At 42.6% G+C, this 12,804-nt stretch overlaps 1 protein-coding gene across 1 annotated transcript in view; it reads right to left on the bottom strand.

Moving 5' to 3' along the window:
- The window catches only part of rbm10 (RNA binding motif protein 10), a 45,568-nt gene extending 34,665 nt beyond the window's left edge, over positions 1 to 10,903 (bottom strand). The window contains exons 1-17 of the mRNA XM_010783691.1: positions 10,797 to 10,903; positions 9,842 to 9,884; positions 9,232 to 9,754; positions 8,973 to 9,143; positions 8,821 to 8,890; positions 7,422 to 7,495; positions 6,453 to 6,539; positions 6,273 to 6,333; positions 6,003 to 6,161; positions 5,521 to 5,681; positions 5,328 to 5,425; positions 5,040 to 5,127; positions 4,715 to 4,919; positions 4,359 to 4,441; positions 4,188 to 4,269; positions 3,882 to 3,973; positions 3,571 to 3,765 (exon numbers count right to left, since the gene is read on the bottom strand). Of these exons, the coding sequence (XP_010781993.1) occupies positions 3,571 to 3,765; positions 3,882 to 3,973; positions 4,188 to 4,269; positions 4,359 to 4,441; positions 4,715 to 4,919; positions 5,040 to 5,127; positions 5,328 to 5,425; positions 5,521 to 5,681; positions 6,003 to 6,161; positions 6,273 to 6,333; positions 6,453 to 6,539; positions 7,422 to 7,495; positions 8,821 to 8,890; positions 8,973 to 9,143; positions 9,232 to 9,754; positions 9,842 to 9,858 (2,166 nt within the window). The 5' untranslated portion in view covers positions 9,859 to 9,884; positions 10,797 to 10,903. The remainder of the gene's footprint in view (positions 1 to 3,570; positions 3,766 to 3,881; positions 3,974 to 4,187; positions 4,270 to 4,358; positions 4,442 to 4,714; positions 4,920 to 5,039; positions 5,128 to 5,327; positions 5,426 to 5,520; positions 5,682 to 6,002; positions 6,162 to 6,272; positions 6,334 to 6,452; positions 6,540 to 7,421; positions 7,496 to 8,820; positions 8,891 to 8,972; positions 9,144 to 9,231; positions 9,755 to 9,841; positions 9,885 to 10,796) is intronic.
- Between the last annotated feature and the right edge of the window lie 1,901 nt (positions 10,904 to 12,804).

Below are 12,804 nucleotides of genomic sequence, written 5' to 3'. Positions count from 1 at the left end.
GGGGGCGTGCCACGCTGAAGGCTATGTCCCCAAAGGTTCGCAGTTTGGTGCGGGGAGCGGTAAGCAGGCCAGAGTCTGAAGAACGCAGGTTCCGGGGTGGGGCATGTGGGTGAAGGATGTCCATCTATTCATCCATCCATCATCAATCCATCCATCCATCCATCAATCCAGCCATCTATTAACCCATCCATCATCAATCCATCCATCATCAATCCATCCATCCATCCATCATCAATCTCCGTCTATTCATCCATCCATCATCAATCGATCCATCCATCTATTCATCCATCCATCATCAATCCATCCATCCTTCTATTCATCCATCCATCATTAATTAATCCATCCATCCATCAATCCATCCATCCATCAATCCAGCCATCTATTCATCAATCCATCCATCATCAATCCATCCATCATCAATCCATCCATCCATGCATCCGTCTATTCATCCATCCATCATCCATCCATCCATCATCTATTCATCTATTCATCCATCCATCCATCCATCTATCCATCCATATATTCATCCATCCATCATCCATCCATCATCCATCCATCCATCCGCCTATTCATCCATCCATCCATCAATCCATCCATCCTTCTATTCATCCATCCATCCATCATTCATTAATCCATCAATCCAGCCATCTATTCATCCATCCATCCATCATCAATCCATCCATCCATCATCTATTCATCTATTCATCCATCCATCCATCCATCTATCCATCCATATATTCATCCATCCATCTATTCATCCATCCATCTATTCATCCATCTATTCATCCATCCATCTATTTTAACTTGCTAAAAATTAAAAAGTGTTTTTAAATTGCCAGCCTAAGGGTCAATGATGTGCCATTGTGCCTACATGTTTCCGCTGCGGTGCTCGGACCCCCACATATTTTTTTACAATATGTCTGTGTTCTAAGATAAAAGGGAAAGGGCTGTACAGTTTTTAGAAGGGGTAGATTATAACGAAATCAGCAAAGGTTCTGAGTGCAAAGTATAAAATACATCATATATATTGTCATCTGTCATTATTCATGTTAAATATGTGATGTGAATGTAGGTTCACATCAGGTGAAAGCAGGTTGTCTGGCAGTGGCTCAGTCAGTAGGGGCTTGGACTCTGAGCCGTAGGGTTGCCGGTTCAAGTCCCCGACCAGACATAAATATGGAGTGTGGACTGCTACTTGGAGAGGTCCCAGTTCACCTCCTGCCCTGTCGTGGTGCCCTTGAGCAAGGCACCGGACAACAGACCTATCAGACATCCCGCCTGTCACCACTAGAGGTCACCAGAGCTCACAGATTCCTGAGTTTATGTGGAGCAGCCTTTTAAATACAGTGTGTGGTATTAACCAGTGGTGGAAGAAGGATTAAGATGCTCTTCTTAAGTAAAACTCCTCCATTCAAAATCGTATTTAAGTAAAGTTAAAAAAGTAGTATCAGCTAAATGTACTTAAAGTATAAAAAGTGAAAGTAATCATAGTGCAGAAAAATTGCCTTTATCTGTGTATATGACTATATTTATATATGTGACTTTTCTAGATAATATTGTAGCATTTTGCTGTTGTAGAAAAACAAAGTTCTGATTGACTTTTTGTAAAATATTTAAATAAGTTGAATCTTTAGTGACTTAAAGAGTTAGTCCACTAGTTTCATCTTTAGAGATGCTTTAGTTTAAAGTAGCTTAAAGTGGACCTATCATGCTATATTTGAATAATATAGTGTAGGACCATACCTATAAGGCATATTTATACTTTTTATTTTTCAAAATACCAAACAGATCATGCATTTTAGCCATTCCTCATTTCGCTCAATTTAACCCTTACTTTGCATGGGCTGATTCTGTTAGAACAGCACCATCTACAGGCCTGGCATATGTACTACAGCGTCTCCAGCGCTTTCGAACGGCAATGTCCGTGGCTGTCTCTTCCTGATTGGTGGAGTTGGCCCAATAGCCGTAGCGCCACTTCTGTGACGTCACAGAAGTGTTCAAATCTGGATCAGTCTGTATCAGATCCGTTGCAGCCCCTTTTTAAGAGATTTGAGTATGGAGGAAAATAGAGAGGGTTGTGTTTTCTGACACTTGGTGAGTTCCCTGGAACACCGGGGACACATATTCATGTATAAAAGACGTACAAAAGTGCATTNGAGCTCAGCACAGAGCTGAGCTGAGCAAGATGGCGGCAGCATTTGCCGGCCCCGAACTCGGACAACTAGTAAAAAAGAAAAATGCCTCTGCGCCTGTTTCAAACAGGCGCAGAGGCATTTTTCTTTTTTACTAGTTGTCCGAGTTCGGGGCCGGCAAATGCTGCCGCCATCTTGCTCAGCTCAGCTCTGTGCTGAGCTCTGAGAGCGGGAAAGACGGACTGCCCTCCCCTGCCCTCTGCTGGCGCGTGCTGTGCATTACAACCAATGTCGTCCCTGTCAAAACTCCGTGTCAGTGTAATAGAATGAAACGGATCTGTGATTTGGCGCACAGTCTGTGACGTCACGGTATTGAAAATCATACCGACGGTATTTCCAAATACCCTGGTATACCGTAATACCGTCATACCGCCCAAGCCTAGTCCACACCTCTGATAACTACCTTGTTAAGAGTAACATTTCCAGAATATGTAAGGTTTTAAAAACCTTTGGTGAATTTGGCCATACAGCAGAATAGCATAGTTCATTAGGAATTTCATACTGTGAGATATTGTTAGATTTGTTACTCACTTTCACTTCCCAAATTGAAAGTTAACAGATGTTTACATTTTTGCTTACAGATTTCTAATAAAAAACAAAGAGTAAAAAGCTTCATGGTGGAGTTTTACATTAAAATCTAAAGGTTTATTAGTTTTATGTTCACGTCAGGGTTTCCGTTAGCTGGTAATTACCGGTTTTTAGCTGGTCAAATGTATTAAAAACCGGTAAATTCAAAACCTGCCGGTCAAAATGTCCGGTCGATCGGCCGCCGGTCATTATCGGCCGATATTCACTCTTAATAGTTTGATCTGTGCTCTCTATAAAGGCCGATCAGGAGAGCTGGATCTGATCGATATGGACATAAACGCGAGTGAAGTATAACCGGACGAGAGAGAGAGATCAGATCAGCTGCTGAGTCTGACGGAGACACGCAGCTCTGCATGATCACCTGAAGCCCCGCCCATTGTTTAGCGAGCTGCATGAGAAACTGACCGGCTGTCAGGAGAGAGGGAGAGGGAGAGGGGAAAAGAGAGGATCCGTTCCCCCCGTTTTATTATGTTGTTTGTTGTTTGTGGAAGGTCATCATTTATAGAAAAAATTAAATCTGAACTTTTCGATCTGTTACGATTATAAACTGAAGCAATTAAAAGCGAGCCCCATTAACTGAGTTTTAAACATCAGCATATCCGGTAATTACCTGCTAACGGAAACTCTGCTACACAATGATTATTATTATTATTGAAACATGACCGGTACGTTTCAAATTTGTCCGGTAAAATAAATTCGGTCCAGACATTTGACTGGCAAGAAAAAATCCTAGCGGAAACCCTGGTTCACATCTGTCAGTATGCTACCCAGTGTCATGTGTGGGGAGTACCTGTTGAGCAGTTTTACTCTTGGGTTTGTCTTTCTTCTCCTTGCTGCCAGGGGTTCCAAACGGTGAGTCTGAAGGGGCTGCGCCAAGACTGGTGGGAGCGCCTTCTGAGTTTGACTGACCGTCAGCAGCAGGAATGTAGGTGTGCTTCTCTCCATCCCAGTACATGTACTGCTGAGTGTGAGGGTTGAAGTAGTACTGTAACGAGACAACGAGTAACCAGACTGAAATGCAGAGGACAGCGATACATTCAGAAAAGTCTTTCAGAGAGTGCTGGATGGACATTAGAGTGCAGTACATTCACAACTCTTTACCTGGGAGTTGGGGTCATAGTAGAGGCCTGTGAGTGGGTCGTAATAGTAGCCAGAGCTTTCATCATAGTGATATGTGGACACATCTGGCACAGCTGCAATCAAAGACACAGGACACCAGGGTCAGATTTCACATTTAAAATCCTATTCATGATCATAAAAAGTCAGCTTGACTGTTATCAGCATCATCATCAAGCTAAATAAACATTCAGATAAACCCCAGAAGAGCACCTCAAAGTTACCACCAAAGACAGATATTTACAGTTATAATTGAAGATGTTGTTGTTTCTTTTTTCTCAAAAGCCTTACGGTATTGCTGGAGCTCGTGTTCAGTGCCTGGTGTAGCAGGTTGGCTTGGAGTAGCTGGTTGTGGTTTTCCTACTATCTCAACCTGAGGAGAGACATAGCTCTTTAAAACAAGAAAGTAATGGGATGAAATAAAGCAAGAGGCAAGAAGAGAAGCAAACAGTGAAGTTGTACCTGTGTGACTGGTGTAGTGCTAGCTGTGGTGATGAGAGCACTCTGTGTGTGCTGCAGCAGCACTGATCCAGAGGTCACAGCCTCTGCAAACATAAACAGGGGGATCAGGTTCTGGATTTGTACCCGTAGGTAGATTTAGTTTGCAGATAAAAAGACAAGGGATCTATCCTGACACACTCTAAAAACAAACACAGACAACAGACACATCTCTAATAAAAGTAAAAGTACACCCTGCTCCGTCAAATCTCAAAATGTGAAAGGGGGATTCAGTTAACTCAAGTTCAATTCCAATGTATACAGCTATATACAATCATAGAGGTATCAGGCCTTGTGTATTGAACATGTGCAATACCAACCTGCAGCTGCTCCTCCTGTGTATGCCCCCATCAGGGCTGTTCTTGCACCGGGTAAAGCAGAAGCCCTGCCATCTCCCTGGGATTTGAAATGTGTGCCATCGAGCCCAGAGTACTCTGCTCCTTCCTGATTGTACGTTACTGCTGCCCCCTGTTGATACACGGCTGTATCTGTCGTCTGGCCTCCCCCCGATCCATTCTGAGGAGTCTGAGAATGATGAAGATTTTTATAACCAAACATAAGAAGAAACATAGTAATACAATTTATAAATAAAGATGTGTTACACCTCATGTTTTCCTTTATGTAATGATAAATCCTTCATGTTACCTGTGTGACGGACCACTGAGCAGCAGCTATAGCTGTGCTGGCTACAGTAGCAGCACTCACTCTGCTGCCATCTGTCAGGAACACATCACTGCCATAGAAAGACAACATTTAAAATGTGTCCACATTATTAGGCTACTATTTCTAAATCAACTTTATTCACAAGACACATTTGAGTTTACATTCGGTGTGGTAATAGCTGCCACGCAATATTATTATTTCTGCATTGGCAATAGTGTGCAAGGCTCTTGTGGTTTGGTTGCATGGAGGTTTGGGTGTGTGTCTGTTTACCGTTTGGAGCCTTTGGCAAACTCCACCACGATGGCCTTCCCATCAATAGAGAGAGCCGGCTGGAGAGCCTGCAAGATCTGGAGCAGCTGAGATGCCTCCTGTTGATAAAACATACAGAAACATGCCAGTTAAATGTATTATTTTAAAATCATCAGAACAGAAGAATAGACAGAAAACCTGTCAATTTCCTCACCACTATGGTAGAGAGCTGTAGAAAGGCAAAGCCCCTGTTGAGATGGGTGTGCTTGTCCTTGATTAGGCGGACGTTGGAAGGGGAGAGAGTGGCAAATGGAGCCAGAGCAGATAAGATGGTTTCCACTGAAGTATGCGGGCCAAGGTTTCTTAGTATCAGAGCTGTTGTTGCAGAGGATGAGAGAATAAGACAGGACTTAACTCTGGGACCAGATAGTATTCAGCGTTGCAAAAGCAAGTATCTCACGAGGCCCTCTTCTGTTTCACAAGCCATAGGTATATAAATAGAATTATTCAAAACATAAAAATGCAATTATAAGCCAGTATAAATGTTATATACTTTGTTTTTTCAAAAGTACACATAGATCAATTGATTAATAAAACAAATATGGATTACATAATACAAAGTCTACACAAAGGTTTTTCTTTCTGAATAGAAGAACAGACTTCCTTGATGGGAAAGATTTTAAGGGATGGGCTTACTGTCATTGGCAACGTCCGCCTGCTGTGTGGCCTGTCCCGGGCTCACAGCAGGGCCAGAGGAGTGGTAGGGGGCCGGCAGGGGCAACAAGCCTTGGGTTCCCTCCTTCTGAAGCCCAACAGACAAATCCCTCTGCAACTGAGGCAACTTCAGCTCAGCCTCTGGACAAATACAAGACATTATTCATGTGTTATTATAGGATGTCTGAGCGCTTGTGCTATTGTTAAAGGGAATATAAATGGGATATTTACCGTAGCTTGGTTTAACTTTACCTGATTTTGGCACACTGCATTTGAAGCACTTCTCTCGCCTTTTAAAGTTTTGCACACCACACTGTTGAAATGTGACATAACTGTTAAAAACATAAGCGAACCCAGTGACATATATATATATATATGCATACATTTCACAAATTAAATGTATTTCCATATGCCACACAATGCAGACACAACCTTGTTGCAGAGCCAGTCCTCGTTGGCACGCGGTTTTGGGTCGCTGTAGTGCATCGACACTCTTTGTCCCAGAATCAACAACACCGACTGAAAGAAAAAGAAAGAGAGGGAGGGGGAACAAAGAATGATTATCAGTGATAATTAGGCCACACATGCCAGAGAAAGGCCTCATCTCACAAGAGATGAGAGAGAGTGAAAGGGACGAGAGGGAGAGGGGGACAGAGAGACAGAGAGTAGAACTGAGGCTGAAAGAAAGAGGACACCAGAGAATTGCAACCTTCAGCTTTAGGAAATTGGGACGGACTGAGATGGTGTATGTGTAGTGTGTGCATGGGAGTCCATTTTTAAGGACAAAATATGTTTTGTTCAATGTGTCATCCCTCCCCCCTTAAGGGGAAACCTTTTCACAGTTTTCCACACATACTATCCCACTGTCGCCACCTTCAGCCCCCATAGAGACAATAGCTCCGCACTAAAGATGTAGTAATGGTACATGACCCAGATATGAAAGGTTCAAAAACAAGAAATGAAGTATTATATACAGACCATATGAGAGATAAAGTTCCTACTCTACACTGTCACAGAGGTGGTACTATAGTAGACTGGAGAGAGAGAGAGTGAGATCATGTCAGTGAAGAAAGAGTAGGACCCTATATTAGAGGAGCTTGTGTAGGGCAAATGATGAGCAAATGTGCCTGGCAGAGACTAGTCACAATATATATGTGTTTTGCATAGACGACAGTATGATGCAACATCAATTGGTCTGTTTGTGGAATACTGTATACAAAGAAAGAAAAGATGAAGTTTCCCATTAAATAAAAAAGACCTACCTACCTCAAGGACAACAATTATTTCTACACTGGAATGCCTCGTGTGCACCTGACATTATGTTGTCCTGATACTAACCCATGTCCCATAACGAATGCATTTGTATACATGTGTATGTGTGTCTGTGTAGAGGAGAGTGACCTGGTTGGTCTCCATCCAGCGCGTGGCCTCCTGTATGACATTAAACTCGACGAAGGCGAATCCTCGGCTCTGACCTGGACACCGCCCAGCGCCATGGTAACCGAACAACAACAACAACAACATAACAACAACGCAGTGAGGGGTTAGTGCTTTATGTCCAGAGGAGAGAGAGACCCTGTATCAGCACTAATCAAATAAATCATTGCTTCCTCTCTCCCTTGGAAATAACACACCTGACAGCCAGTTGGAGTGCTACTGTCAAATTCTCTGCAAGGGTGGGAGGACGCAATGTCAAGTCTCTCAACAGGGTCAAGAAAAGAGGGAGCGAGAGGGAGAACCCTACCCACTCATCAGTTCCAGTCTGAGCTCTTTGGCTTTGAATGGTGAAGCACCCAGGCATCAACACATCTCGCACACACAATCACACACAGACACACACACCTCTGCTAGTCTGAGTAAGATTCTGATTCAACATCTACACATCATACAAATAATTCAGAGGTATGTCGTTTCACAGCACTATATATATAGTATAATATTGGAGGGCAATCACAAAATATAATTATTTAAACATTTAAATTGAGAGTGATTTATCCTTAAAACAGACATAGATGCAGGGGTGAGAGAGAAAGAGCAGTGCGGGGGACTGTAAGTGTGCCGGAGTCAGATAGGCACAACTTACAGGAAACCAGTGCGTTAGCAAAGGGGGAGGCCAGTGAGACATGACCTTAATGGACCTTTAGAAAAAGACAAGCTTTTCTGAGTGGTATGGATGACACTCAGTAGCTGAGAGGAAGCTGCAACACTTACATTCACACTTTCATAATTAGCTCCAATGACAAACACCATTAAAAGCATTCTTCTTCATTCTGCTGATCATTTCTCATTTGACAGTGTTAGTTTGTCAACTCGGACACATCTCCCATTAGGTTGAATAAGGCAGAATCATGAAATGGTAAAGATAGAGAGCCAAGCCAAAAAGGAAAATGAATGCAATGCAGATCTATTACATATATGGCATGCATTCTTGATTGAAAAACAAATGTTGATGGAGTCTTCCATCAAAGCATGCATGGTTGTTTTGTTGCCCTGCGAGCACTAGCCAGAAGTCAGACACCAGCAGACCAAAGAAATCAGAGCAGGAATCTTAGCAGAAGCCGATATATAAGTATATAAATATGCATTCTTTGCCATCTATCTCACTGTCACAGTATGAAAAAAAGGGTAAGAGAAGAGGAAAAGGAAAAGGAGGCTTATCAGCTTATTAATAAGAAACAAACCACTGAGCAGAGGAAAGGCACCTGAGACAGCAATGAAGTGAAAGAGTGGGTAATGGAGTGTGTCACAAAGGGAGAGTTCATTTTAAAAAAAACATTCGGGGCAATGGACAAGTTCTCACCTGAGGATTTGTTTCTCATGAGGCGAACCTCTCTTGGCTGGATCCCCTGCTCCTGAAGTTGTGCCCGTATCTATGATCAAAAGGGACATTAGTGACATTAAGGCCAGATAAAACCCTTCCAATGCTTTATAAGACCGCTTGCATACACGTACCTCATTGGCACTGGCATTGGGTGGCAGCATGCGAAGCATTATGATGTTGCTTGGCCTCTGGTTGTGGTCCAGATCTGCACGGTAGTCCTGGTCCCTCTGCTCCATCTCCTCAAGGGACAACTCAGGACCAGCACTCCCAGAGCTCAGCTCCTCTGCCCCCACTACAAAAGCCTGCATAGAGCAAATGTGAAACCAATGTCAAAACAAAATAATGTTGTAGCAGTTCCATGTTGTTGTTGAAGGACTTGTTATGGCTTACCCTCCTCTTCACTGCCGCACGAGAGAACCTATCCTCCTCTCTCTGTCTCACTGTATTGTATTCCATCTGTTCTGGATGTGCACCCCCACCGTGCCCCCAGTTGCCCTCCCTGCCCCCCGAACGAGAAGCACTGTTATCAGGAAAACCTCTTCCACGACCTCTTTCCTGCGGGCCAGTCAAAATATGTTCAAACTCCCGCCTGGAGCCATCATCCTCTCTCTGGAGCATGGGAAGTGCTGAGTCAGACTGAGGGGTCCACAGGAGCCCTTTCCCCTCTCTCCCAATGTCCCCTCGCCCATCTCCTCTCGGGTGAAAGCCTCCCCGGCGGTCTTGCAGGCGACCTGACGAGAAGTCACCCAGTGATGGCTCTTCGTGGCCGTACGGTCCGTCCCCATCTGCTCTGACATCATATCCTGTTCCCACCTCCTCGTCCTCTTGGTCATAGCCTCGGTAATCCATGTCCCGAAAGTTGTGATCGTTGTGGGTGTTGTCATAGCGACCAGTGCGATCACCTCGCCCACCCCTGTTGACCATGAAAAACAGTGTGAGAAATGTGTCGGACACATCAACTCTTTAGGGTAGAAAGGCTAAAGAAGAAAGTTGGACTCACCTCCGCTCATAGTCCATGCTGATCCCCTGACTCTGCCCTTTTTCTGTTTGATTATGGGATTGGAAACCATGGAAACAGGTCAGCCATTTACTCTTTTGAATCAGAAGCAATAATAGGAAGAACCATAACTAGACTGACTGTCTTTTAGAAACTAAGTTGAAAATCAATAGCTCAAGTTTCACCCTGTTCATTACCATATGCACATCACTAACAGCAAAGCAGTCTGTGGCGACAACAATCTCCAAAAATGCTCTTTAAATATGTATACAAAAAAAGTTATTTTCACACATGACATTAGATATTGCAGGATCAAATAAAAGGTCTAAAATATAGACATAAAATATACTAAAAGAAGCGTGAGGTAGACAGTTTTGCGAAGGAATGTTGAAAGGAAAAAATTACGAGAAGTAATACATATAGGCTATAGATATGCACAGAGGTGAAGACCTAGTACTAAGTAAAGTAACCTATACAAAAAGTAACAGTATTGTGTTTAAGTGGCAAGTAACTACTTTAAATTACAAAATAATTTACAAGCAGGGCCTCCTGTGCTGTGCATGGTAACGTCAGTGATGTGCAAGCTGTGCGTGCACTGGAGGCAGGTAGCATCATTTTTAGTTTTTTCTCCAGGCAGCTGCATTTAAAAAAAAAAGACTGCAGACTTCTCTAACTTCAACTCATATCACTGCCTTATAAAACTACTTAGCAAAAGCCATACATGTACAAACAAATGCATGAGGGTACATCACTCATTAACAAGTGTGCGCAATGCACATGCCCAACCTTACTACCCAAAAAGGAGTCTTTAACAATGACGTGTGGCGGTCATGCAAGCTAACTATTTTAGCCTGAGGTTGGCTAACTGGTGCAAGCAGAGACGCTGCAGCCAAAAAACGTGTGTCAGCCGTTGCAAACGAACCAACCGCAGTTTTATTTAAAATAGGGAAAAACTTACCAGTGTCACATGTAACTAACGATAGTTCTTTAAATGTCACGTCGAAGCTCAGGTGAGAAGAGTGTTTTATTTTTCACAGAACCAAGTGTAAAATGGCCACAGCAAGAAAACATTTGAGAATGGGCGGGTACCAATACCTGACTCTGGTGTGCTATTGGTTCTGCGAGAGCGAACACATTAATGTCGACGATGATTGGACGAGACAGCCAGGACAACTCTAACTAGTAGCCCTCCACACTGCATGGTATTATTTGATGCGTTTGTGCTTCAAATCTGAATCTGTAGTCCTTTATTTATCCTACAGCGGTGAAAGTCACACAATATTAAATAAATTTTTTCCATAATCAGAAGTGTAGATGTATATCAAATCATAGAATCAGTTTTTGAAGAGTTATGCGTATTTTATTTAAGAAAAAAGTGAATTAATGCCAGGAATATAAGTGAAATTGTTGCAATTACAGTTTTTCTCAATCGCTAAACCCACTTTTTAGAATCTAAATTCATTTCTTCAAAACAAGAGCATAGCCATCTAAACAGAAACACACTTGCCATAACTCTGAATATCTTTTGCAAAATGCACTTACATGACCAAAACTGAAAATACTGGTCACAAAAAAGAATAAGTCGATCGAAACAGAACAAATTGTCCTCTAATGAGACAAATGTGTTTTCATAACTGAAACTCCGGTCACCATAACAATATACATTTCTTGCAAAGTGCTCTAAGGCACTCAAAACTAAAAATACCCCTTCCAAAACCAGATACCTTCTCCAAAAACAAACATTTGTCAGCTCATGAGAAGACTATTTGAACAGTCATTACTAAGTGGCACACTAAATACTGACTACAATCATCAATACACAAACCTCAAGCTATCGATATTGGAAACTGAACGGAAAACTGACAAGTTGGGAGAAACAAACTTATATAGGAAAAACAGTATGTTACTGTAACTATGTCATTGTTTTTATTGTCTCATTTTCAGAAGAGCACCGTAACAGAAACAAAAGATGAATAGCAATACACTGGAAAAAAAATAACATGGGTAAATGATGTAAATCAGCAGTAAAGCAGAGAATGAGATCTATATAGCTTTACTGATCTGCTCTTTGGCATCTGTCTGGCCACATAGCCTCATCTACGTCACAGCGTATGTCTTCCCTTGCAAGGCAGCGTGGGAAATATCTCCTTGCGTGTCGACACCACCCTTGACAGGATTCCGCAGAGATGTCCCGACAGCCAGCATTCATTGCGTCCAAAAGGGGAATTCTATCATGAGGATGATGGTCATAAACCTTCCATCTCCAGGCAGAGAAGAACTCCTCAATGGGGTTTAGAAATGGGGAGTATGGAGGGAGGAACTCCATGGCCATGTGTGGATGAGCCTCAAACCATGCCCTCACGTCACGAGAGTGGTGGAATGCCACATTGTCCCATATGACCACGTGAACCGACCTCACTTGATCCCTCTCTTCTGGTGGCACAAGTCGGTCATACAGGACATCCAGGAAGGCAAGGACACGTTGCGTGTTATATGCTCCCATTACAGGGATGTGAGCATCATTACTGTAAGGTGTACAGTACATTCCATGCAGTTACCTTTTCAATGGGGTGATTGACTGATAACAAGTGTTAATATTTTGCACATCAAGTGTCAATTAGTGTAGCTATGGTCTAAGTTTATGAGGAGTAAGTGTTATCCACTGTGAGAAGATTATTTTGTTTTGTAGACATGAGTTACACAACAGATTTTTGATCTTTGTGTAGAGAATTGTAACTTCAGTTAGAGAATTGTGTGATCTGTTTTGCAAAACACTGCTTAGCATCTGCATTTTGTGTGATATCAATGAGAAATGGTATACTGTTGTAGAGAAATGGTTTTCTGTTTCGATGGCTGTGCTGTTGGTTTGATGAAAGGAATTTTGATTCTAAATAGTGGGTTTAGCGATTGAGAAAAACTGTAAACAACAGCTCAAACCATGTTCCCAAAAGCCTACTTTTAAACCA

The sequence above is a fragment of the Notothenia coriiceps genome, unplaced genomic scaffold (genome assembly GCF_000735185.1).
Source record: "Notothenia coriiceps isolate Sejong01 unplaced genomic scaffold, NC01 NC01_scaffold00000665, whole genome shotgun sequence".
NCBI classification, from domain to species: Eukaryota; Metazoa; Chordata; class Actinopteri; order Perciformes; family Nototheniidae; genus Notothenia; species Notothenia coriiceps.
The sequence above is the reverse complement of the archived record's forward strand: the minus strand, read 5'-3'. Positions and strand labels throughout refer to the sequence as shown.